Consider the following 25,798-nt stretch of genomic DNA (forward strand, 5'->3'; position numbering starts at 1 on the left):
TCCAGTATGTAGAATGGCAGCATTCACACCAGTGTGATACTCCCACCAGTAATCTCTCATGTGTGCCCATGCACAGTGCCCTGAAGTTCACCAGCCTCCTCCACACCCCTCTTCACTCACTGATCGTGGTCCCTACCTTTATATTTTAAGCAGTCTAAGAAGAAGCACATTGCAATAAGATAAACATAGTAGATCATCATAGCAGCCCTAGGAGTGAGGCAGGACAGGGTTCAAGCCTTATTTTTCAGACCAGAAGCTGAACCCAGCACTGAACTGTCCACAGCCACGTAGAAGACAGAAGCAGAGCCCCAGACCTTGTGTCCCTGGGCCAGAGCTTCTCTGACCCCATCCCTTAGGGTTTGGGACAGGCTCCCCTCCTCTCCAGAAGCCTGTGTGACCTCAGCCTTTTTTCCCCCAGGGAGCCTACTACACACAGCCGGTGTATGCTGCCCAGCCCCATGTCATCCACCACACCACGGTCGTCCAGCCCAACAGCATTCCCTCTGCCATCTACCCGGCGCCTGTCGCTGCTCCCAGGACCAATGGTGTGGCCATGGGCATGGTGGCCGGCACCACCATGGCGATGTCAGCAGGTAAGGGCAACATCTGTGTTGGTGTCCATCCCCTTCCTCCAGGAACTCATGACAGTGGAGAACACAGTCATGGAATCGATTGTAGCAAAGCATGAAGAATTCTATGCCTGGGGGTTCTGGGAACACAGAGGAGGACCCTCTAACTCTGTCCACAGGGATGGGGAAGATTTCACCAAGGAGGACGTATTGAGCTAGGCCTTAAAGGGTGAACAGAGGCTAACCAGAGAGACGAAAAAGGGAAGGGCAGTCCAGGGGTAAAAAACATGGGTAAAGCACATTCACAGAATGGAAATGGTCTAAATCACTTAGAAAATAGGGGCATGGAGTTGGAAGGGTGGCTGGAATAGTTGTCAGAGATAAAGTGGTGGAGAGTCTTGAATACCTTTAGGTAATGGGGAGATAGAAAGGGGTTTAAGCAGAGGAGAGATGGAGTTTGGTTTACTCATTCTCTCTGGCTGCAAGGTGGAGGCAGGCTTAGCCAGGGGGAAGCTCTGGTTTAGAGGAGACATGATGATGCTAGGACTCTGGTAGCAGCAGGGTTCCAGAAAGGAGGGCATAGGGCAATGTTATTTAGCAGGCAGGAGCTTAAGGACCTGTCCAATAATTAATTGTGAGGCTTAGGAGAAGCAGGAGTCCAAGAGGACCCCTTCTCCATTTCTGGCTTACTCCAGAAACCCTGCCCTTCGGGAACCTTGAGAATGGGGGCAGGGAGAGATGCCAGAGGAAGAGCAGGTTTAGGGAAGTCTTTGGATGAACTGGCATTAAAAAGAAAGGCATGAGAAGAAAAGAGGGCTCTGAATAACCTTTAGAGACCCAACTTTCAAAGAATCAGCTAGGTCACCTTCTGGGGGAAGAGAGTATGAGGGGTTGAGTGGACAGGAGTTGGGAGTTGGGATTTTATTCTGCCCCCTAATGTAGGCGTTGTTGAGGCCTCTCACTCCCCAGATCAGGTCAGCAAGCTATTGAATGTCTGCTGGGTGCCAGCCTTGTTGGTTGGGTCCTGGGGACCAAATACTGATAGATCAGACCAGAACCCTACCTGTAGGAACAACTAGGTTAGTGGGAACACAACGATGTGAACCAGCGATCACCACTCAGTGTGATGTTGGTGCAGTGAGGGGAGCATACAAAGAAGGGTGAAAGGAGGCCACTGAGGATGAGTGAGTGACTGTCCTGGAGCATGAGGAACGCTTCCCCTGGCAAGATGCGGAAGGGTGGGCAGCAGCTGTGTGAAAGGCTGTGGCTTCATCCTCTTCATCCCAGCGCTCTGGGACGGCCTCATCAGGTTTACTCTTCTCTCTCTGGATGCTCAGGTACCCTGCTGACTGCACCCCAGCACACCGCGATTGGGGCACACCCTGTCTCCATGCCAGCATACAGGGCCCAAGGGACCCCTGCGTACAGCTATGTGCCCCCGCACTGGTAAAGCCTGCATCCCATCCAAGTGAGTGGGGCCCAGGGTGGGAGAGGTAGGAGGGTGACAAAACAGAATTGTTTCAAAGCCCCTGTCTTGGTCTGAAGCACAGGTGTCAGCAAGGGGCAGGTGACAGTTACCAGTTACTTTCCTGCTCCAGGTTCAGTAATATAGCTCTTAATAATAGCTGTAACTTTATATATATTCTAGATACTTAACGTATGCTCTCTCATGATCATCACAGTAGCTCTGTGAAATAAGGATCATTAGCTCTATTTTACAGATAAATACATAGTTCAACATCACTTAGCCAGTAAAAACTGGGACTTGAACTCCAATCCTCTAGTACTAAATTCTGTGCTCTTTACCATACAGTCTTCAGGCGTCTTCTACCTGTGGGCCCCATTCTTCCAATGAACTTTTACCTCAGTCAGATGTTGGCTCTGACTGGGGCCAGGCAGAAACCCTGGGCCATCCCCACCACCAGATTCCTTGCTGCCCTCCGCAGCTGCTGAGGCAGTGCCAGTGAACTGCAGGGCTCCAGGGATTTGAAAATCCTCTGCCCTACTTCCTTATCTCCCCTGCTGTCCTCCTCCAGGAGCTCTTGGCACTGGACGGGAAACAGGCAGCTCCACTGGGAAGGCACAGAGGACTCCATTTAGGGCTCCCAGCGTGAGGGGAGGGGGTCCAGTAGCTTCCTGAAGTGGCCTCAGGGATATCACTGTCACTAACGGCCTTCCCCTTCCTCCCCCAGATCTGGAGTCACACATTGTATGCAACTACTCAAGTCTTACACAGGTGCTGGAGCAGCTCCCTAGCAGCACCACCTCTATTTGCAAGAAGAGACAACGGAAGTGCAAGGGTCACTTTATGCATCTTTAATGGTTTTGGTTTTTATTTTCGGTTTTTGTAAAAGCTGCTTTTTCTAATCTCCTGCCTCTCCCCACTGTCCCCCTTTTAGCCACTGCCCTTCCAGCTCTAGCCCTCCTCCTACCTGACCAGGCACATCCTCTCTGCTCTTCTTTTCTTCCCCAAGAATCCAGTTCCGGGAGCCTAGTCTAGCAGCAGTCAGAGAGTGGGGTCTGTTGCAGTGGTTCAGCTGAAGGCGCAATTTCCTTTGAAGAGCATGAGAGATGTGATCCTCAGGTCCAGGGTAGGAACTCAGAGCTGTTGAGCAGGGCACATCTCTGGGGGATTGTTTCTTTTTTGATTTTCCTCAAGCAGGATTAGTTTAAGACATTACCATGTCCTGACACAAATGAAATCTCTTCTGAGAACCATCGCAACAGACCAAGAACAAAACCACCTGATTAGGTAGGAGTGTTCATAGCAGCTTAATAATACCCCAGATCAGAACCTGGGAAAACCAGATTCTTTCTTTGGGAGAACTTGGGGGAGGGTGGGGGGGGGTGGAGGGCACTATGGAAAGGAAGAGGGAAGAGGGTCGAGAGGCGCTTGCCTGCGGGCTTTGGTTGGTAAGGTCTCTGGCCAAATTGTCTGGGCCTGGACCCCCTCTGACTTGCACAGTGATGTTAACTGACTTGGCACTTCCTCGGAAGGTGATTTTGACCTCAGACCTACCAAGCAGCTGCAGGGTGGTGGGATCCCAGCCTCCCAAAGCCTTGGAAGGCCAGGTGTCCTGTGTAATCCAGACCTTGGCCCCTGGGCCCTCATGGATCCACTCTGATAGGGAGCTTGCTCCTGATTAGAGTGGAAACCTATGGCATTTCTCTCCCTTCCCTTTTCCCTTCCCACTGCCAGGGCTCACCTGTCTGTCCATGGTGCTGGCAGACAGGCCAAGTTCTTGGTTACCTTGTGCCATTCATGGCCACAGTGAAGGAACCACATTCCAGGCGGGTGCTGGCAGCTCTGAAGGTCAGGATAGTGAAGGAAAAGCAATAGCAATAAACACTTCATAGACTCATGGAACTGAAGGGACCTTAGCAACCATCTCATCCATTCCCCTGTTTGACAGATGAGGAAGCTGAGGCCCAGAGAAGCGGAAAGGACTTCCCTAGACCTTGCAGTAAATCAGCATTAAATGCAGCCTTCCTGCCTGGGGCATGTTGCCCATGAAAATTTACCTAGGGATGGATTGGCTTGGTTTTGTAAAAATGAAGTCAGCAGTGCCCACACCTGGTGAGCTCGGGAACAGTCTCTGGGCTTTTGTTTCTGCTCTTTCCCTCCATGGATTCCAAAGGCGGGGATTGAAGACTGGGCAGAGGTGACATGGGGGCAGATGGCAGGAACAGAAATTGCAAATGAAGAAATAGCATTTGGAAATTCTGTGAAGACATCTGGAAGTCTCATCCTATTACCTGACTCCAGCCCTAGGGATGGCTGAAAAGGAGTCCATGCTTTTAAGACAGTAGCCCCTCATCCTGAGAGGAGAGGAGGAGGAGACACGGGCTCTCCTGGGAGAAGAGGGACGCACTGGTCTCAGCCAGGAGCCCGGTAGTCTAGCACTGTCCCCCTACTCCCAGCACTTGGCTGGGCCAGCAGCCCCTTTGGGGATGCGGGGAGAGGAACATTTTACTGTACAGAATGGAATCATTGATAACATTTATAACTTTTAAATAACTCTCTTCATTTTAAATTCATGCATACTTGGACATAATCCCTACCCCTACCTGCCGTGTCTCCTTAAAGGAGGAGAAAATCAGGAAGCCCTTGGGCCAGAAGGACCTCAGAGGCTATCTGGCTGTTCCCAGGAGGGCAAAGCCCAGCAGCATCCTCAACCCAGAGCCAGGAGTTGAGGGCCCACCTTCTTGGCTTTCCAGGGAAATGCAGCACTGGTAAGGAGAAGCCCAGCTGTCCTAAATTAAATGGTCTGTTCTTGGGTGCTGAAGAGGTTTCATTTTAAAACAATAGGAAGTTTTCCAGTGTTAATCCATTTTTTGCAAATACCTCCTCCTACTCTCTGGTTTTCTAAGGGTGGGTGAAGGTTGTTTTAGATTATGTCATACATGTTTAGAAAATGCCAAAATAATAATAATGATTATAATAATAATAGGAAACCTTTGCATTTGTCAGGTGCCTCATAGACTTCAGAGCACTTCACAGCCTTTAATTTACTGGCCCTGAGAGAAAGGGTCAGAGTTATTACACCCATTTGACAAATGAGGAAACTGGTTCTAAAAGGAAAGGAAACTTGCCCAAAGTGAGCAGAATGCTGGTATCCTGACAAGCTTCCCTGAACCCTGCTGCCTCCAGATGGGCTAGGGTAGGACCACAGAGAGAAGGAAAAAGGGAGGAGATCTAGGAATGACCTTTTTATTTTTGTTCATTCTATATCAGTAAGTAAAAACTAACATCCAGTACCTCACAGTTTACAAAGCAGTTTCATATCCATCATCTGGTTTAACCCTGTGAAATAGATTATTCTCTCATTTGATCCATGAGGAAACTGAGACTTGGAAAAGCAAAGTGACTTGCTCATAAGTGGCAGAGCCATTTGAATCCCAGCCTGCTGCCTCTGTCCCTGCAGTCTGAATCCACACACGGCTCATGGACAGAAACATCAATGCTCAGTACCCTCTCTTAGCCCTAGTATGTAATTCAAGATCAAAGACAGGCCCCAAGGCAAAAACAAGGTGTGAAAAGGCTGTGGTCTGGAAGAGCCCAGGCCCAGCGCCCCTTTTTCAGCCTGAGCCACTGGAGTCCCAGTTCAGCTGGCCTCACCCTTTTGCTTTGACAGAGATCCACAAGCCTGGCCAAGCTTGGGGAGTCATTGCAGAGGGACTGAGCCCAGGAGAACAGGGGCAGTAGTGTGCCTGTGGTAGGATGAGAGCACACCTGGTAGGATCACAGGTGTCTGTTGGGAGGTACCATGGGTGTTATCCAAAGATACTGGATGGCCCAGTGGTCAAGCTGGACAGAGGTCAGAGCTGGAAGGGCCCTGCCATTGTAGGAAGGCCAGCAAGCCAGAAAGGACAAGGGGTGTGCCCACATACATAGCAAGCTACAGCGTGGCACCAGCAAAGCCCCCTCTCCACCCCACTCCACTGCCTCTCCCTAGTACCACAGGCTTGGTGGCCAGGGTCAGGGGTACAGGTGGTTCCAGTCACCAGCCAACCCTCTTGGCTTCTGCCACTTCTACCTGGCTCCTCCTCATTAGTCTGGGGTCTAGGAAGCTGGAGTCTGGAGTGCCCCCAAGTGGTTAAGAGCCTGGAATTTATCTTTCTGCCGCGTTTTGAAAAAATGTATTTAATTTCTTCCCCATGAGACAGGGCAGTTGCTGCTGTTCCTCTTTCTCTCCTGGCAGTGACCCAAAAGTACGTATCCCACTCCTGTATCTTGAAAAAGGACACTCGCACCTGTCCAGAGTTTTCTGTCTGTGTACAAAGTACTTCAACATTGATTGCCAAAAATCCCCATTTTGTAGATGGAAAAACTAAGTCTCAGAAGGCTTAAGAGACTTGCCAAAGGTCACACAGCTCATAAGAGAAAGAGCCAAGATTTGAACTGTTTAAATCCTCTGCTTTCTGCTGGCATCTGCTGGGTCTGGGTGGCAGGCATGCAGAAGGGATGGGCTACCTATCTGCCCCCAAACAGAGGAAGACCCCACGGAAACCTGGGGAGCTCAGTCCTGCCAACTGAGCAGATTTTTATGAGGAGCCCTGGGAACCCAGAGGCATATCCAGATGGCAGCACCCAGAGGATGAGAATTTGCAAGAAAAGGCTTAACTTGAGCAAAACATTTTGGGGTCATGAGGTTTAGGACTGAAGACATGTTCAAGGGAAGCCCCAGGCACCTGTCCGTTGAAAGACCCATGTCCCTGGGAAGCCTGCGTACCCTTACTTTTTGACCCTGGAGAGCCTGCCCACTGTCCAGACCTGGCGAGTTGGCACTTCCAGGGGACCTGGTGTAGCCCTGAATGGCCAAAAGCACATCTGACTCAAGTCTCTGGGCCTGTTTTTCCCCTGGGTGAGGACCAGGATCTAGAGAGACACTGTGCAGTCCTTTCTCCTTGTCCCAACTCTGACCCTTGGGCACCCAAAGTGTTCCAAGTTTGAGGTATCCCACTCCCAGAGATCTGGGAGTGCTTCTTCGGAGAGGCTGGCTTTGTTCTGAGTAGGCTTCAGAAATGAATCACATGGAGCATAAAAGTAGTGCAGATCCTCTGGTCACCAAGTTCTGGTGTCCTCACTGTACAGACAGGACTCTGGCTGAGTCAGGCCTGGAGCCCTGCATATCAGATCCTCAGCTCTGCTCTGTGGCCAGAGAGGGAGGGCCTAGACAGCATGGGTCTTGGCCCCAGCACTGTGGTTGAAGCAGTCATTTAGATGTCACCATGGCATTTTCTCCTCAATTGCTGTTGAGTGAAAGTATGTGGAAGCTCTGCTTTTCCACCCTGTATTCCGCATCACATAGGATATGTGGTCCCCAGCTGCTTGCCAAGCTTGGGAATCCAGAGGGGGCAGGTTGGGCAGCGGAGGGGGCAGGTGAGGAGGCTCCATACTCGTGTCCAGCATCAGGGGAATCCAGGCCAGACCTACCTCCAAAAGCAGGATCACAGCAGAGGAGACCCAGCCAGGCTAACATCTAATTCCACACCTGAGCCTCTGAGAGCTCAGCCTACTATGGGTGTGCCAGGCTGGTGGCAGGATTTGTCCTTTACCTGTCCATGTTCCCTTCTCCTAGATAACTTGTTTCTGAAATTAGGCATTACGTGGTTCTAGGGCCCGGCCTTTGAAATTCCTGACAGGCCAGTTTCAACATTCCATAACCAACCTTGCCTGAGCCAGACTTGGGTCTCACTCCCTCACTTTCTCCAATGGGTATTTTCTATCTTGCGTGCTGTTGAGTCCAGCCCAGTGGCGAGGTGATTGGGGTTGGTTGTCACAGAGCCAGACAGGGAAACTAGAACTCTTGCTTCCCTGTGGCTGCATGCGTAGTCCCTGGGTATTCTTGCTGTGGCAGTGAGGCCCTGTACCCAGTCCAGCTCCTCGTAGAGGGGGTATTTTCCTTTCTGAGGAGAACAGATATAACAGCCTTGCTGATAAGTACCAGCCCATAGGACTCAAATGGGTGAAGTCATCTTTGGGCCTGACCCCAGCAAGACCAGCATCTCCAGGCTCCAGCCTTCCTCCTCATGCCTGAGAGTCAGGGAAAGAGTGGGACTGCCCAAAGACCACCTTCTTGGGTCAGCCAGATTATCTGGATCTGTGGTGGGACTCCAGCTCTTCCTTACCCAAGGGAATGTAAGGCCAGGCCTTTAGCAATGTGGAGTTGTCTGTAGTGACCTTTAAAGGCCCAAGGGCCTGTTCCCATCTCCTGACTAAAAGGTATCTTCATCCCTGTTCATGTCACACGACAGAGAAAACTTGTTCTCGTGACATGTACCATCCCTGTGAGAGAGCGTTGTATATGATTTTGTATTTTTTAATTCATTTTAATCTACAGGTTGGAATCTAATTTTTAAATTTTATTGGAACTCACATTTTAAAAAGAAAAACATTTAAAATAATAATAAACATTTGACCAGTGTCTTCCAAGTAGTTTGATCAAAGAACTTATAGGTGTTTTCAAAACACAGCCTGGAGTGTAAAGATTGGAAAGCCCCATGGCCTCGCTTGTGTGTATGAAGTGTAAATCTGGTTTTGTTTTGTTGTTTTGGATTCTTTTGGGTTTTTGTTTCGTTTTGTTTTGAAGATCAGATAGTGATCACTCTGAAAGATTGAAGCCAAGAATTTGTAACTATGATATTTACTGTAAGCTGTAGAACATTCAATAACTATTAAAAAAATTTCCAAAAAAAGTCTGGGGTGACCAGACTGGTGGTTCTTGGGGGAGGGGGACACAGACACCTCCTGGGCCAGTGAGAGTCCCCTGGGTTTCTTCCCAAGTTGATCCTAAACTTGTTTTCACCAGTCAGGTAACACCTACGCTGCATCTCCGGGGAGGCCCTGGGACTCAGTTGGGCCTGGGAAGTGGCCGTCAGCACCTGGACTAAGGTGTGTGATACCGAGTGCCCACCATGTGGCCAGCACTGTGCTTTATGCTTCGCAACTCATAATCCTCACAGCAGGATGGGAGGTGAGCCCTGTTGTTAGCCCTGTCCTTGGTAGTGGGCAGCTAAGGAGGGTTAAGTAAGTACCTCGACCAAGGTTACAGAGCTAGTGAGGGGTGGAGTTGGAACTTACACTTGGTCTGGCTCCAAAGCCCAGGCACCAAGCCCCAAGCCCCACATTCTCCTGCCCACCCTGGAGGAGGCAATGCCTGTAACTCACTTCAAGGGTAAATTGGTCAGGAGGGAAACCAAGGGAAGGGCTTAGTGTGGTTTGTAGTCCCAGAAGGACAGTTGAAGGCAGTCATATGGTCTCCATCCAAATGGTCATCAAGTGCTGTCAGTTTTATTTACATCCTAAACATCTCTCTCTTGTCCAAGCCTGGGCTTCTCTCCCTGGTTATCACAGCCACCATCCCATCCTAGGGCCTGGTCCCTGCAGTCCACGCTCTCCCAGCCTCCAGGTATTCAGCTTCCTCAAATGGAGAGAATACTTGAGGCCCAAAGAGGCTAAGTGACCTGGCTGTAACTAACACTCAGGACTCCTGACTCTCGAGCCCTTTCCACCAAACCGTACCCTGGGCCTCCATAATGCCTTCCCCAGTTTCCTCTCCTGTCCTCACCTGACATGAAACTTAATTCTCCCTCTCTTGCGATGGCAGAAAGCGCTGTCGGGTGTGGTAGGGGAGGGCCTTGCTGGGCTCTCTTCCCCTGCACAGGAAGGGGATTTTTCCCAGGGACTCAGCTCCAGGTCAGTGGCAGGGCTGGGGGCCAGAAGCAGGTGGAAGGCAGAGACCGGGGCCCCAGCACCCACCATTCTGGCCCATGGAGGAGGGGTTATGGAGTGAGAGAGGGCAGTCTCAGAACTGTCCTCAGTGGTTGGCCCAGGGGCCCCACCGTGTCCTCCAGCTCCCAGCCCTGCCAACAGCCTGGGCCTGCCTTGCTCAAGAGCAGGATTTAGAGCCAAGAAAGCTTCCACGTGAGGGTGGGGGCCCTAAAAGCCAAGGGTATCAGACACACCCCTACCTGATCCCTCAGCAACTCATCCCACTCTTTTGGGAGCTGGCCTCAGTATCCTCCAGGGACAAGAGACTGGGGCCAGGGCTATTCTTTCTCTTACCTTCCAGCAAGCAGGAAATTGGGGTGGTGGGAGTAGTCTGGAGGGGAGCAGTGCTTATTACCCCAGGGCCCAGCACTGAGATGGGGTGTGCGTTACCTAACCCGGGAAGCCCAGATCCAGCCTCAGCCTCCACCGTCGCTGGCATCTGTATGTGCCTCACCCCAGGCAAGAGGGCATCCAGAGACCAGAGTCCAACTTCCCCCTGGGAAAGGAGGCCAGAAAGTGGGAGGGCTCAGCCTCCCACCCCTTTCCCCCAGGGCACTGTCTCATCCTCATCTCAATGTGTCACACAAGTCCTCGGTGAAGTGGGGTTGGCTGAGGGGACAGCCAAGTTTGAGAAGCCACACCCTGAGGCGCAGCTGAACAGCTGGCCAGTAGGGACACCAGTCGCACCATGGCGGCCCCAGGGAACATCCCACTGGTCCCCTACAACAGACACCCTGTTCTAGACTTTGGCAACCTTTGTTGCTCCAGAAAATTCCTCCTGATGTCCAGCCTGTCTCCTTCCCTCCCCTCTCCTAGAGCAGGTGATGCTTTGCCTCCTGGGTCCTCAGAGGTGCCCTCCCTTTCCTTCCCACCTGAGAAGCCCCAGAGAGAGAAGCCTGTGCCCTAAGAGAGGTGAGAGAAAGGGAGAGGTGGAATCTCAAAGCTCAGCCTCCCCTCAGGCCGGGATTTTTCTCTGAAGCTGCTAGGCCGGCCCCTTGTCATGGCTTCTGCCCTGTGTGAAGCCTGGGCCTCCCGCAGGGTGTCCCTTTCCACACCTCCCCAGGTTCCATGAACCGTCACTTTTTGGTTCTTCAGCCTCTCCTTGGGCCTCTTTCCCATTAGTGTTGAAATATGTCCTTTTCTTCCATCTTTTTTTTCTTTTTTGGCCACACCACGCAGCATGCGGGGATCCTTAGTTCCTCGACCAGGGATTGAACCCGCTCCCCCTGCAGTGGATGTGCAGAGTCTTAACCACTGGACTGCCAGGGAAGACCCTCCGTCTTTTAAAAGCATACCAAACACCAAAAGAACCTGGAATTAACTAAAAACCCTCTCTCCCTGGAGCCTGAGGGCCTACTAGCTATTACCTGGCACAGGCTTCTGCAGAAAGCTCAGCCCACTGGGACCTGGCTCTGGTCTCGCCACATCCCTGTGTTGGCTAGCCAGGGGACGCTAGTCCTGACCCTGCAGCAGCGCCTGGCTTTGTGACCCACCCTGCTCCCCACACTCCCGTCCTTCCCGGACGCTGCACTCTCCTGCTTGCTTTCCTTCCCACCGTTCTGGGTCTTCCCTGAGCTCTCTCCCTGGAACGTGCTCCCTCCCAGTCCAGTCCTGGTGCAAATGCCCATCTGAGTGCTTCCAGGTATCATCGTACGCCAGGTCTGTCCCTCGAGCGCCGCGGGCCTGCACGTGCAGGTGCCTCAAGACATCCCGTGGGTCTGCATCACTGCTCCCCACCCAGCTGGCCCTAATCCCGTGAGCCACATCCCGGCACCAAGGCCTAGCAGTTCCATCCTCTGTCCCAGGAGTCTTTCCATCGCCCCCGCAAACCCCTGCTCCTCCGTCTCTTGTCTGGATGGCTGCAACAACCGCCTGTGGATCCCTGCTCCCGCAGCTCCTGCACCCTCCACAGGAATGAGCTGGCTAGTCATACTTTTTAGCCTTCCTGAATGCTCTAGAGGCGCCTTGGGCATCCCTGGCATAGGGCCAGTGGCTTCCAAGAGCCCATGTGGCTGCCTTCTGCTGCCACCCCCAGTCCAGCCTTCACACCTGAGTCACTCTATACTGGAAGCTTCTCCGGCTCCTCATATTTTCATTGCCGTCCGGCCTTTGTACATGCTGTTCCCCCTCTGTGGAACACAGCTCCCCTTCCCACATTCTCCAGCCCTCAATATGCCTTACTTACCCCATCCATTTGCCAGGCTCCACTTCCTCTAGAGCTGTGCTGTCCAATACAGGAGCCACTAGCCACATGAGGTTATCAAGCCCTTGAAATATGCTACTTCATATTAAGACATGCTTTAAGTGTATTTACCACATTTCAAAGCAAAAAAATGGTTAATTCATAATTTTTATACTGATTTCATATTGAAATGAAAGTATTTTAGTATTTTGGTTAAGTAAAATACATTGTTGATATCATTTAAAATAAGTTCACTTGGTTCTTTTTACTTTTTAAAATGTGGCTATTAGAAAAATTTTAATTACATACGTGGCGCACACTCTATTTCCGTTGGACAGCACTGCTTCTAGGGCCTGCAGTGACAACCAGGTGACCTGAGAGGCCGCCTCCGGCCCCACTTCAGCTGCTGCCTGATGTCCACCTGCCAAACAGCAGGCGCTGCCAGGGGAGGGATGGCCTGACCCACACACGGAGCCCGACACACAACTATTCACTGAATGGGCAGACCTGAGAAGAGACACAGGGAAAAAGAAGCGCCTCATGACACTACCTTCCCACCTTTTATTATTCAACAAATGGATGATGTGGAGACACAAGGGTGGGACAACAGCAAAGTTTCAATAAATAAGAGAAACGGGGACAGCAGTGGGCCCATGCCTGCACAGCCCCACATAAATAACAAGGTTGCTGAGCCAGAGTGGAGACGCAGGCTGGGCAGTCGCCTGCACTGCCCAGGCCAGGGGACGGACACACCAGTACCACAGGGACACAGAAACCACCGAGGCCAGAGGCCTCACCCCTTACCCTCCAAAGCGCCTGAGATCTTGTGGGTGGCTGGGCAGGTTGGGACTCTGTACCACAGCCCCGCCCAGGTCAAGTCTGTTTTTTCAATTTCAATAAAAACAGCAGGGGCAGGGGCAGGCACGTGCATTATGCCCCTTCTGTAGGCAGAACCATGGATGGGCAGCCCCTTGGGAGCCTTGAAGGTGGTGGCCCTGAAGCAGCAAAAAACGGGGCCAGATAAAACTAGTGGGAACGGTGGCAAGGGGTCAAGTTCTCCATCTACACAACCCAGCCCAGAGCCTGCAAGATGCAGGAAGGCCCTGGGCACCGAGACGCCACTCTCTCCCCGCTTCACAGTCAGAAGAATTGGGACCCAGTAATGGCCAGGGGCTTGCCCAGGAACTCGGTTCCTAGCTCATGGCTTTTTGTTGACCCCTCCCTTTGCAGGACCTCTCAGGAAGGAGGGGGAGGTCCCCTCTACAGAGGCAAGGAGTGGCTCATCACTAAGGCGTGGGGCCAGGGTTGCCAGGTAGAGGGCCCCTCCCCACCACTGAGGCCTAGCCACCTGGCGGTGCAGAGGACCCTGTGGGCTCCTAGGATCCAGCCAGGGCAGGGCACGGCATCAGGGACATCCTGCAGGGAAGGAAATGGGCGGCAGGGACGGGAGGGGCTCTCAACCTGCTCCTGCACACAGCACCCGCCGGCACGCTGGCCTGCCTCCTCACTGGGGTGGACGCTCCCACCTCCAGGCCTTGGCCTTGGCTGTTCTGTCTGCTGGGCCATTCTGGATCCTCACTAGCTCAGCTGCAGCTCTACCTCCTCCAGGAAGCTTGCCTTCGGAACCTCCCAGGGCAAGGCTGCAGTATCCTCAGACGAGACAGCCCCTCAGATGACCAGGTTGCTCTCACTCAGCCGGACCACATAGCAGTTCTCCTGGGGGACAGGGGTGAGGGGTCAGAGCTGTCAGGGGGCTTCTGGACTCCAAGAAGGAGTATCACAGCAAACAGCTGGCACAGGCCTCTGCCCAGGTGAGTGGGCAGGTGGGCAAGGAGGGCCCCAAACCAGGGCCCAGGAGACCCCAGGAGGTAGTGAAGGGGAAGCGGGGTGACAGGAGGGGCAACATACCCAAGTGGTGAGTCCCCAGGAGGCAGTAGCTCTCTGTACCTCCACCCCTGCCCCATCTGCAGTCGGGGTTGGCACAGGTGCCAACAGACACCTTTCCCCTCTGGTCCTCACCTCGGCCTTGTTCTCTGCTGGGGACTTCAGCCATTTAGGGTGGCTTCCACCACTTCCCAGCAGTGTCCGCTGCTCACTGGAGAGGCCACGTCGTGGGGAGTCAGGGAGATCACCCCCTGAGGGCCCGGCCTCCGTGATGGTCTTCACCTCTGAGGCCACCGAACTCATCCGCTGCTCAGGAATTCGGGCCACACGGAACCTGTGGGGAGAGGTAGTGCGATCATCCTGCATTAGAGGGCGGACCCCAGGTGTGGAGGGCGCAGCACCCACCAGGGTCACACAGCAAGTTCATGGGTCAGAGCCTGAGCCCTCCCCACGTCTTCCCACCCACTGACAAGCTCCCAACACCTCCCAACACTAGGCTGCAGGTGGACAGGCTCTTAGCCCGAGGCGGCGCAGGTGTGATGGCGGCTATGACCCTGCCCTGGGGGACCAGGGACTCCATGTGAGAGAGCGTAGCTGGGAAGACCTGGCTTTTCCCTGGCCGCGCCCACTGCAAAGAGGCCCACTGAGGCCAGGAAGGGTGAGGCCACCACTGAACCCACTGTTCATGGATCAGGCTAGGGCCCTGCCACCCCCAGAGCTGTCATGTCATGTTGTGGCACCCTGCTGTGTCTATGCCCTCCTCACCTGCCCACAGACAAGATGGTGATCTCGCCCTGGCGTCCTGCCTTGGCCCCGACCTTGGGCACCCTGGCTGGGTTGGGCAGGAGTCTGGGAGTAGGAGTGGTGGCAGCTGCAGCCTCGGGGGACAGCAGCACCTCGGGCCACTTCTGGCTACAACGGGAGCAGCAGGGGCCAGAGAGTGAGGCCAGGCCCTGCACAGTGTGGAGGTGGTGGCGATGCGGGCAGACGTGTGGCATGCTGGGTGGGCCCGGCGGCAGCCTGTGGAAGACACAGGTGGGAGCGGTCACTGGGGCAGGGCAGGCCCAGGAGACCCCAGGAGGTAGGTGAAGGGGAAGCAGGGTGACAGGAGGAGCAACATACCCAAGTGGTGAGTCCCCAGGAGGCAGGCTGATTACCTGCGGTTTGGGGCCCTCCCTGCCCACCTGCCCACTCACCTGGGCAGAGGCCTGTGGCTGGTCTGCGCCAGCTGTTTGCTGTGATACTCCTTCAGCAGCTCCTCCAGGGCCGCTGCATTCTCTGTGGGCAGCTGTAGTCAGAACCCGGCTCTGGGCCGTGAGGGGCACTCCCCCCAACCTCCTGCCCCAGCACAAATCCCCCTACCTACCCGCCACCCCCTCCCTGGCCCAGGCTGTGTGCCTTTTCCTCCACCTCTCACCAGGCAAGAGCAGGCAGAGAGGCGGGAGCACCATGGTCAGAGAGGGGGCACGCTGGCCTGAGGTATCCCGGCGGGAGGGGCAGAGCAGAGCTCTGGGAGGGATGGGGTCAGACCTCCCCCCTCACCTTTCTTCTCTGTGATCAGGCGCACCAGGACCCCAATGGTGTCCTCATTGGCGTCATCAGTATGGTAGGCAGGGTTGACCCCTGGGGAAGAACAGAGAACCATGATCCTAGGGAAGGAGGCAGTGGGACACTCTGGGCTCACAGGCTACACCAGGACATGGCAGCAGAGGGCGCCCCTGGCCTGGCTGTATGCGTACCTAAGGGCCTCCGCTCTGATTCTGAGCCCATTATCACCTTCACTACTTACTCAGCATCACTGCTCCCCGCACCCAGCAGCACCAGGGGCTTAGCGGTTTCAGGGCCATCTGAACTCCACCGTCCCTGCAGATGTGTGGGATGAGGGAACCAGCCTCTCCCAGGGCCTGCCCTCTCCTCTCTTTAGCCTCAGGGAGCTGTGGGCTGCCTCTCTGCCCATGACCTCCGACAGCCCCAGCAAACTCTGCCATCCCAGGCCTATCACCTCCCTGCACACCGCCCTGTCGGTATAACTAACTGAGGACCCGAACCTCAAGAGCACGAGAATGGGCCATGCAATCATTCCTGGGCCAGCAGCAAACAGAACTCCTAGGACTCGCACCCAGGCAGCAGCCAACAGTTAAAGGGAGTCCTAGGCCAGGAAAACAAGTGCAGTTCCAGGCAAAATGGCCTGAGTTGCCACTTTTCTGCCTGCCTAAAGCGCCTGTCCCCCTCCTGACTCTGCAGACTGCAGTGTCGGAGGTTGAAAAGGGCGCTGGCATGGCAGGCGCCATTCTATCTTGACTTGGCCCCCAATTTCTGTGAGCAGTGTATGTGCATGTGGGATCCCGGCCCTACTGGCCCTCAGGGGACAGCGCAGAGGGGTAAGGGGAAGAAGAAAAGGGACCCAGGGCCCTGGGGTAGGGGCAGGAGGAACATGTCTCTCCCTCTGGGTCCAGGGTTCCTAACTCAAACCACAGCCTGGAGCTGAAACCTGAGCCTCTCATGGTCCCTGTCCAAGACAGCTGCCCTGCCAGCCCTTCAGGCCAGAGGTCGGAGGTCACCCTGAGTACCCAGAAAGCAGTCCAACCCTTGAACCACACACACAACTACAGCCCCTGAGGAGTCCAGGCCCTTACAGCTGGGTAGGGCCTCACACAGGGAGGGAATCCCACTGAAGCCACTTGACCTCTGCTCTGCCTCTGCTCTGCCCCAGTTGCCACGTCGGGCCGCCTCACCCTTCCTTCTACTTTGCCAGTCCGCAGTGTCTCCTCTGCGGCCCACGTGCGGCACCTCCGGGAAACTCTCCTGATTAGCCCTCTGCAGGCCTCTCCATGTCAGACCCTCCAGACCAAGTAGGTTCTCAGCTGCGCCCTCTGGCCTCCCCACCCAGCCCCAGGCTGGGCCTTACCGCTGCCTCCGCCTCCAGGACCAGGCCCGACCTCCTTGTGGGCCGTGCAGTGGTAGCCCTTCCGTTTGAGCAGGTTACACACCAGGATGCCTAGCAGCCCCATGAGGCAGAAGATGGGCACAATGGCAATAACCGCATACTGGGCAGCTGTCTCCTCGGGACTGCCCGCCCGTGTGCTGTTCCCAGGCTGCCGCGTCTCCCCTGCGCCGCTCGCCGCTGCTGCCACCTCCATGCCACGTCGGGCCCGTCGCCCCTGCTCTGAGCACCACGGAGGATGGAGGCATGGAGGAAAGAGGCAGAGAGAAACACACTCAGAGAGGCCCAGGGCCCGGGTTACTGTGGGCAGGGGTCGGGGCAGTGGGTGATACCGGCATGTCCAGAGCACCCACTCTCCACCATGGTGGGGAAGTAAAGGGCAACTCACACCCTCCTTTTTGGCCATCTGACCAGTCAGCCAGCCTGAGCAAGGCCTCCTCAGCCCTCAGGACGGCCAGACCCTGAGGCCCCTGTCCACCCCTCATGATGGGTCAGAGGGGTGAACAAAAGGCAACGGTGCACATGCCTGGGCACAGCAACACCGGATCCTGCCTCCCCACAGCCTGACCCATGAGTTAGTTGCCTCAGAAGGTGACCAACTCAACAGGTGAGAGGAGGTGCATGTGTGTAAGCGTATGTGCTCACACTCAGCTACGTGGGTTATTTCGAGGGGATAAGGACAGGAGACTGGTTGGGATGTGAAACCCAAGCTGTGGCAGCCACCTGCTGGACAGTCTCTGCCACTCAAAGACGGGGTGAGAAGACACAGCCAGTGGACCTGCTGGACACCCTGTGGCTGCACACCCTCCCCTGGGCTAGGGGAGTGAGGACCCCCACTGCCCCAGACGGACACTGCGGGGCCCTTGGGCTCAAGTTCGCCAGACCCCTTCCCACACATACCCCGCCAGTCCTAGCCATCACCTGCCACTCACCGTAACAGCCGCGAGTACCCAGGGGTGTCCAGGAGCACGGCTGACAGGGAACATGGGGGACCTCTGATGGGGCAAACCACCTGCAGGGAGGGAAGATGTTACTGAAGCCCAAAAACTATCCTTAAGAGAGGCTCCGGACCTTCCTACTGGGCACCCTCACTGGTCCTGACCCACCCCATTTCACAGATGGGAAGACTGTGGCCCACTCAAGAGGTGAGTGAGACTGGGACCCCAGGATCTCAAGTCCTGGTCACCTGGTCATGAACACCCACACCCCACCCCATGGCTCACCCAGGCTGGCAGTTTCCACATAGTGTGTCTCGAGTTGCCGTGCCCACCTGGGCCTCCAGCCTCCCTTGAGGGCTGCAGCGGGAGTGCGGCTGGCAAGGGCTAGAGCCCCAGGAAGCTGAGAAGGTGCCTGGGGGGCAGGACCTGCATAATGTGCCCCGCCCTGGTTCCTGCAGGAGGGAAAGAGTGAGAACAAAGCCAGGAGCCAGGCCTGAGGTCCCTGCCCCTGGCCCTCAACAGTCTTCCCAGGAGAGGTGGATGGGCAGGGCGAGCTCACCAGGTTGGGCTCCTCGCCGGGTGGGCACGGCCAAGGGGTTGTTGATGTTGCAGTGGCCAGAGGCCAGGGCAACAGCTGGAAGAAAAGAGGGCAGGACACACTGAGGGAGCGGAAAGCACCGGGACATGGCATCTCTGGGGCCACCTACCCCCCACCCACTTTCAGTCACCCCAGGCACAAGGACCACCAATATACAGGGCCACCCCCAGGCTTTGGGGACACTCTCTAACCTCAGTCCCTTGTGCTACAAGTAAAATCTGCCTGTCCCAGACCTGCTGCATTGCCATTGCCTAGGCAGGGGAGAACCACATCTGCTTCTGGAAAGTGCTGAAACGCCTCAGACAGGGCCAGATCAGGATCTTGAGCCCCTGGGTCTGTGAGTCACGCCCTTGTAGCTAACCAGGATGATGATGAGGAAATTCTTCCGAATTCCTCTCTCAGGTTCCGCCCCCCTTCCTGCTGCCTTGGTCCACACACCACAGCTGAAAATGTCATTAACCAGCCTCAGTTCATCATCCGTGGGGCCGAGACTGCAGATGGTGCCTCGGGGCCTCGGCTAAGTCTCTGGGACCACATCCTCCTCCGTGACCTTTCCACAACACAAGGCCAGCCCGTTCACACCCTGGGACCCACACAGAGCATGACAGGCCCCAAAGGAAGGATCTTCTCCATTCGTGTCCTCCCCCTATTCCTCTCGGAGCTCCCTCTCTTCCCATTCCAGGTGTGAACTATCTGCCCTGAATCCTGCCCGCAGGGGAGATCCCCCAGTCCTCCAGTTGGGCCCCAGTTTGGGGCAGGCACAGCGTATAGCCAGCTACCCTGAAGGGCAGAGGGAATGTCACACGGGAGGTGCCAGAGACCTCCTCAGGCCCTAGACGTGGCTCCAGCACGTGCCAAACACTGGGAGGCCGACGGCACCAGGAGCACGTGGGGCAGGAGGCGCTTCCTAGGGTCAGACTGCCTCGATTCTTCAAAAGAAGAGCCATGTAACCAACCCCAGTACCCGCCGCAGCACGAGGTTCCTGAGCGCAGGGCTCAGGACTCACCTTCCCCACGGTCCCATCCCCAACTCACCACAAGGAGGCAGGATAGGGGCCAGCGTGGTGGGCTCAGCTTCATCCTCAAGCCCCAGTGGGTAGCCAGCCTCAGGCAGAGGAGGAGAGGCTCAGATGGGGATGGGACAGGCAGGCAGGCAGGCAGCTGCAGTCCTCCTTCCAGGACGGGGCTGGACGGGAACATCGAGAGGTGTCACCGGGCAGGCAGAATGCTGGGGCGGCTTGGCCTACGCTCACCGGCCCTGCCCTCTGGTCCACTGCAGGCCCTAGCAGAGGTGGGGGCACCCTATCTGGGGCCAGCCTCCCAGGGCAGCTTCCCAGTGGAGGAAGGGCTTCCTGCCTCTTCCATAAACAGCCAGCTGCCCTAGGCCCAGGCAGGGGAGCAGGGGAGGAAGGAAGCCTACAGCCTATAGCCTACAGCCTCAGCCCCAGGGGTGGAAGGAACGAGAGTGCTGACAGCGACCCCACGCCCGGCCCCCCCACTTGCATCCCCAGCTCTCAGGCTCCTGCCTCTCAGAACTCCTTGGGGCGCACAAGCATGCCCGCCTCTCCTACTTCTCTGCCTTCACTCTTGCTGTTTCTGCTCCAAGGAAGGCCTTTTCTGTCACATTTCAAAGCCCAACACAAAGGCCTCTTGCTGTGGAAGCCTCTCTAGACTTCTATTTCCCCAAAGCTCCCCCACCCCAACCCCATCACTGTGCTGGTCCTCCCACGGGTCCCACGGTCCCGCCTGGCAGACTTCTCCAGAGATCTGGGATGTGTCTGACTGCATCTCTTGAGCCGCGGGCAGACCTGCAGGGGTGGGGAGTGACAGCCAGCATTCAAGCCTTCTGTCTTCTCTTGGGCACCTGCTGTGTGCTGGGCACTGCCCTCAGCACGGGAAAAGGTATGAACAAGACAGGCGCTGTCCCTGTCCTCAGGGAACTCACACCCCAGGGGGAGACCAACGACCAACAGATAAACAGTGAGTGTCCCGTGCCAGAGCGAGGGAAGTGCCAAGAAACCAAATAAGGCATGTGAGGGCACAGAGGGTGATGGGCACAGGCCTGAGGCTGAGCCCCCAGGCTCAAGGGTGTGGCCTCCTCTGTAGAAAAGTCTCCAGCGGAGGACAAGGTTGGAAGAGCAGGAAGAAGAATTTGGATTGCACAAAAGGGATAGTGGCAGAACAAGAGAATTCAATGACCTCTTTCCAGGAGGCCTGTCTCCAGGCTCAGGAGGGTGAAGGAGGAGTGTACATGGAGGACCTCAGGCACAGGCCACAGGCAGCCTCGGACCCCCAAGGGGCAGCCTCGAGCAGCCAAGCCCAGCCTGTTGAGGGGGCCCTGCCCAGAACCCCGGGGATGTCTGATGCCCAGCCTGGCAGGAGAAGCACTGCCTGCAGTAAACCCCAGGTCACGGAAGAGCCGAGAGCCCCTTGGCCTACAGGCGGCCCGGACTTCCCACCAGGAAAAGCAGCCAGAGGAAACTGATCCGGCTGCACTGTGGGCCTGGCCTGGCACAGACCTTGGCGGGCCAGGGGTTTGAATTACACCCAGGGGAGGGGCTGGGGCAGTGGTCACACTATCCTCGGGACTCTCCAGGTCACTGGCAGTGGCTCTCGGCCCAAGGCCAGCTCAGGGGAAAACCTGGGACAGAAGGTCCAGCCACAGAGTAGAGTGAAGGCTGCACCCTGGCAGTCAGCACCCAACAGGTGGCATCCTCTGACCCATCCTCCACCGGTCCCTCCTCCAACATGGTCACAAGTGTCCCCCTGCCCAGGCCCAGTTCCTACTCAAGCCCATCTCTCCATGGCCCCCTCCTTGGTTTTCCATGGGAGCTCACCCACAGACTTGACCACGAGCCCCAAGACCTCAGGTTGGCCCCGTGGCCCTGTCCAGCCCCCAGACCCAGCACCCATCCATATCCCCAGGGTGGGCCAGAGAGCTGGGGCAGGGGTGGAAAGTAAGAGACCCAACGTCCACCGAGGAGAGACTCCCCCCTAGTCCCACCCCTGGCCGTGACTAGCACCTGCTGGGTGACCTGAGCTCACAGGGAGGGGCTGTGCAGCTGCCCACCTCCAGACAGATGGGGAGCTATGGTCTCCAGACTTCGAGGAGGTAAGTGGGGTCCAAAGGCCCAGACTCAAAGCCAGCGAGGGCCCACTCAGACACATTCACAGACGCTCGGTGCCTAGCGCCCTGACGCCTTCTAATTATGTGCCTTCTAATTACCCTAAACCAGCACTTACTCCAGTCTGCCTGCCCGAGTCTCTGCTTACAGCAGCTCCCCCTGCCCCCACAATCAGCCTGAGCCCCCAGAGGACCTGCCCGGTCAGGCAGCCGCTGGCCTCCACCCAGAACCCCCCTGCACACACGTGGACCCCTGCTGCTCTGACTCCCCTCTGCGCCTTCTCCCCACCCAGCCTCCAGCACCTATGCTCTAAGCCCTGGAACCCTGACTGAAAAGCAAGTTCAGATCAAGCCCCTTGGCTGGGGGAGGGGAGACTGAGAAGGCTCCATCCCCACCCCTCTGCCTTCCAGAAGGCAGGGCAATCAGTGACCTTCCAAAGCCCTGCACCTCGGGGCACCTCCTGAGGGCTTCCTGGGGGAGGGCTGTCAAAGATGGGCAGTGGTGGTGGTCTTCTCCGGCCTCAGGGCTCCTGGCGGAGGAGAACCACCCTTCAAGGCCCCAGGGGCAGAGAAGGAAGTTAGCTTAGAGGCCACTCCTCCCTGAAATCTCAGCCTGGGGGCTGTTCCCACTGTCACCAGCTCCCTGGGGGACCAGAGCCCCTGCTTCACCTTGCTGGGTCTCAGTTTCCTCACCTGCAAGATGGGGATGTTTACGTCCCAGAGCAAGGCTGTCATGAGGTTTAAATGAGGTAACAAGCCTGATGTAGGTCATGTGACTTCCTCCCCATCACCCCTTCTTTCCCTCTACACCTCCCACCGAGGCTTATGACCGTTTGCTTACTTGTTTATTGCTTGCCCCCGTCCCCCTCCACCAGATAGCAGCGAGGGCAGGGATGTCTGTCTCACTCACCACAAAACCCTGCCCCAGTGTCTGGAGCAGGAGGCCTCCAGAAAATAGGTTCACAGGGGAGGGGGGAGGGGCTCCTCACACTCAGCCCGTCCCCACCCTCCAAAAAAACGCCCAAACCATTAGAACCAGAAATTCCCTGGAAGAAAGCCAACTAGCAAAGCTGAGACCAGGGCCCCAAGCGGGAGATGCCAGAGCCCCAGGGAGGCACAGCCCAGGAGTCCTCAAAGAAAGAGGAAGCTGTGTCACCACCCGGGCCTCCTCAGGCCTCAGCAGCTTCCCCTTTCCCAGAACTGAAGCTCATGGGGTTACCCGGCCCCAGCCTGGGGCCCCATCTCTGCGCATTCCCTCTCCAGCCTCACCTGCCTCCGCGGTGGCCTCCTCCGAGGGTCTCCCACAGCTCCATGCTCACCCCACCCCTTGCCTGCCCCCTGGCCTCCTCCCTGGCCTCCACTTCAGCCCCCCACAGCTTAGGCGTCTCAACACCCAGATCTGACCCCCGTCCCTCCCCGCAACTCCAGCCACTGAGAGCTGCTTTCTGTCCCCCACACTTGCCTCTCTCACCTGGCACTGGTACCTGCTGTTTCCTCTGCCCAGAAACCCCTCCCATCACCCTACTGACAGCTACCCTTCCTTCAGAGCTTAGCTCGAAGTTACTTCCTCCTGGAAGCCCCCAACCACCACCTCACTTGTGCAGTCCTCGCCCTGGGTGTGACCAGGCTACGCACCCACCCTTTCCCCACTGACGTGCTGCCCCCGTACCAGGTGCCCAGCACGTGAATAGGTATGTGCTGAACCAGGGGGATCAAAAAAGGCACTCAGGAGAGGGTCCACCTTCTCCCAAGGTCAAGAGGACCAGGGAGCAGGCTGACGATTAAGAAGCCCAGAGGCTGGGCTCGGGGTGGGGGACTGAACCCGGATCTGAAGCCCTTGCCTGACTTGAGAACCAGCCTTCCTTGCTCTGCTCTTCACTGGCTCGGTGGCTGTGGACCCCACCCCCATTCCCCATCCCTCAGAGGGCTGTTGTGAGGCCGAGAGAACACACATTAAATGCTCAGCACAGAGCCCGACACAGAGCAGGCCCTCAGTAAGCATTCACCGTGCCTCAGGTTCCCCACGTGTAAATCGTGGAGGGGGTTATGGCACATACTCGATGGGAGATACGAGGTACAAATGAGATTCTCTTATATTTATGTACAATGCTTGGCGCAGAGCCTGGTACACGGGAGGTGCCCGAAGATACACACTGACAATCTGGGGGATTGGGAGGGTGTAGGAAGGGAGAGGAAAGGTTGGTGGGCAGATCCCAGGTCACACACCAAGCTTAGGCTGCAAGCTGAGAAGCCTGCATTTCCCCCAGGGCCTTGAAGGGTTAGCGGGGGAGGGAGAGGTGCGGGACAACTTGCGTCTCAGAGGGCTTGCTGGGCTGCCTGCCAAGTGAGGCAGAGCTGGGGAGACGGAGGTGGGAAGCAGGTAGCCACCTGGAGCAGGGGGTGCAGGGCAGGTATTTGTTTCCCAGCCAGCTTGGGGACCTCCCTGCAGCCTCCAGGGGCTAGGGTTGCCTGGAAACACAGCTGGACACAGGCCTTTCTCGGCAGTGGCTGCACCCTAGGCAGGAAGACAAAGGCCGCCCATCAATAGAGAAATCCAGGTTAGCAAGGAAGCCAGTAGTTCCTTGGCAACTGGGGCTGAAGTAGGGCAGTGCCCACAGTGGGGGGTAGTGAGGACAGCTAGGCATTGCCTCCTTTTCATCCTCTGCCCTCACAGGGAAGGGAACAGACTCCCATCGCCTCGGGCCAGGCCCTCATCCTGGGTTGCCTCCACTCCTCACAGGAGAGGTGAGCGTCCCTGCTTCACCCTTGGGTAACTGAGGTCACCCAGCCAGGGGGAGGTAAAGCAGGGGTGGAGCCCAGGCCTACCTGACAGCTTCCCACCTCACTCTGGCCCCTCCTACCCAGGAGCCTGGCCCAGGGCCTGGCGCAAAACAGATGTTCCGAGCGTTTGCCAACCTGACGGCAGAGACTAGGGAGCTGGCGGCACACAGGAGGCGGCTCACCTGAAAGACTATTACAAAGCGCGCGGGCAGGCGCCAGGGAAGGAGGTACTGCCGCCATGGGGGTCTCTGGGGCCTCTGAGGTTTCCTGCATGCAAAGTGCCCTAGTCTACCACAGCTCCAGTAGGAAAAGGCACTGGGACCTGTGAGAAGCAGGAAGCCCAGGGAAGGAGGGGGAAGAGGAAGATCCCAGGATAAAGCCCAGCTCCCTAGGACTAATGAGGGGCTGGGAGCCCAGAGATGTGCAGAGGCTGCCTCAGGGCCACTCAGTGAGAAGGGCTCCCCCATTCCCACCCCCAGCCCAGCCTCAGGCAGCCAAGATCTCCCAGGTCACAACCCTGGGGTGAGGACCCCAGGCACACCAAGCAGCAGCTGCTCCCTGGCCCCCCACCAGGCCTGGGCTTAGAAGGCTCAGGGGTGTGAGGTGGGGCCGAGGGGGCTAATTGGCCCTTGAGGCTAAGAAAAGGGCTGAGGCAGCCAGACAGGGCCCACTCAGCCCCTCCCAGTCTGGGTGCAGATGCAATCCCTGCCCCCTCCCTGGCCTAAGCCTAGGGCTGGGAGGTGTGGCAGGGACCCAAACTAGACAGTCGTCTCTGAGGCAGAGCTGGGGGTCCCCAACACCCCTCACTAAGAACCTACTACATGCCCATTCCCTTACCAGGCCTCAAAGACAGGGTTCCAGGCTTCACAAATGAGGAAACTGAGACTCAGAGTACCCTGTAACCACTTAGTCTGAAAGGAGACAAGGTTTCCCATGCCGAGTGGGGACAGGCAGCTGGCAGCCCCTGCTCTTGCCACCCGGACCTGGCATTCCCGCTGCTCCCACACGCCCTGCTCCAGCCCAGCACCCAAGCACTCAGAACCAGAGCCTTCCTGGAGGGAGGCCGCGCCAGTTTCCAGGACAGGATGGCAAAGCGCTAGGAGGGCTGGAGGACACCCCACTGCCCAACAGCTGTCGCCACTGCTACCTTCTCCTCCGAGAAGCCACCTTTGCCTCCTGCCCTGGCCGCGAATCTGTACCAATCACTACTGTGCCAGGGCGCCCAGAGTTGCTCAGCCCCGACCAGGCTGACCTGGGGAGGCTTTGAGAGAGACTGAGGGGAGATCACAGGCCCAGCCTGCCCCGTTCTCTGACTCCTCCTCCAGACTCAAGGTGCTGGGGGAAAGAGATTCCCCTGACCCCAGCAATTCCAGGTCAGGACCTAACGAACAGAGCCTGAGGATGGAGGTCAGCCTGAGGGGAAGGCTGGACCCGGAGCAGTCACACCTGGGTTCAAGCTCTAGGTCATCACTTAGGAGCTCTGTGACCTTGGGCAAGTTACTTA

The 25,798-nt window shown here is 56.5% G+C and overlaps 2 protein-coding genes across 18 annotated transcripts in view; one reads left to right on the forward strand and one right to left on the reverse strand.

The window, feature by feature from the left end:
• Positions 1-8,769, forward strand: part of FAM168A (family with sequence similarity 168 member A) — a 205,016-nt gene extending 196,247 nt beyond the window's left edge. For all 5 annotated transcript variants that reach the window (XM_032639336.1, XM_032639331.1, XM_032639332.1 and 2 more), the window contains 3 exons: positions 419-593; positions 1,907-2,037; positions 2,762-8,769. In XM_032639336.1, the coding sequence (XP_032495227.1) occupies positions 419-593; positions 1,907-2,019 (288 nt within the window). In that variant the 3' untranslated portion in view covers positions 2,020-2,037; positions 2,762-8,769. The remainder of the gene's footprint in view (positions 1-418; positions 594-1,906; positions 2,038-2,761) is intronic.
• A 150-nt stretch (positions 8,770-8,919) lies between these two features.
• The window catches only part of RELT (RELT TNF receptor), a 28,976-nt gene continuing 12,097 nt past the window's right edge, over positions 8,920-25,798 (reverse strand). For 7 of the 13 annotated variants that reach the window (XM_032639312.1, XM_032639310.1, XM_032639315.1 and 4 more), the window contains 10 exons: positions 19,425-19,575; positions 18,351-18,425; positions 18,077-18,243; positions 17,786-17,865; positions 16,818-17,075; positions 15,452-15,532; positions 15,106-15,187; positions 14,675-14,929; positions 14,045-14,243; positions 13,316-13,741 (listed from right to left, as the gene is read on the reverse strand). In XM_032639312.1, the coding sequence (XP_032495203.1) occupies positions 13,694-13,741; positions 14,045-14,243; positions 14,675-14,929; positions 15,106-15,187; positions 15,452-15,532; positions 16,818-17,075; positions 17,786-17,865; positions 18,077-18,243; positions 18,351-18,425; positions 19,425-19,469 (1,290 nt within the window). In that variant the 5' untranslated portion in view covers positions 19,470-19,575 and the 3' untranslated portion in view covers positions 13,316-13,693. The other 6 variants (XR_004350993.1, XM_032639316.1, XM_032639317.1 and 3 more) reach the window with 6 other exon arrangements.

Source organism: Phocoena sinus, chromosome 8, assembly GCF_008692025.1.
Source record: "Phocoena sinus isolate mPhoSin1 chromosome 8, mPhoSin1.pri, whole genome shotgun sequence".
NCBI lineage: Eukaryota > Metazoa > Chordata > Mammalia > Artiodactyla > Phocoenidae > Phocoena > Phocoena sinus.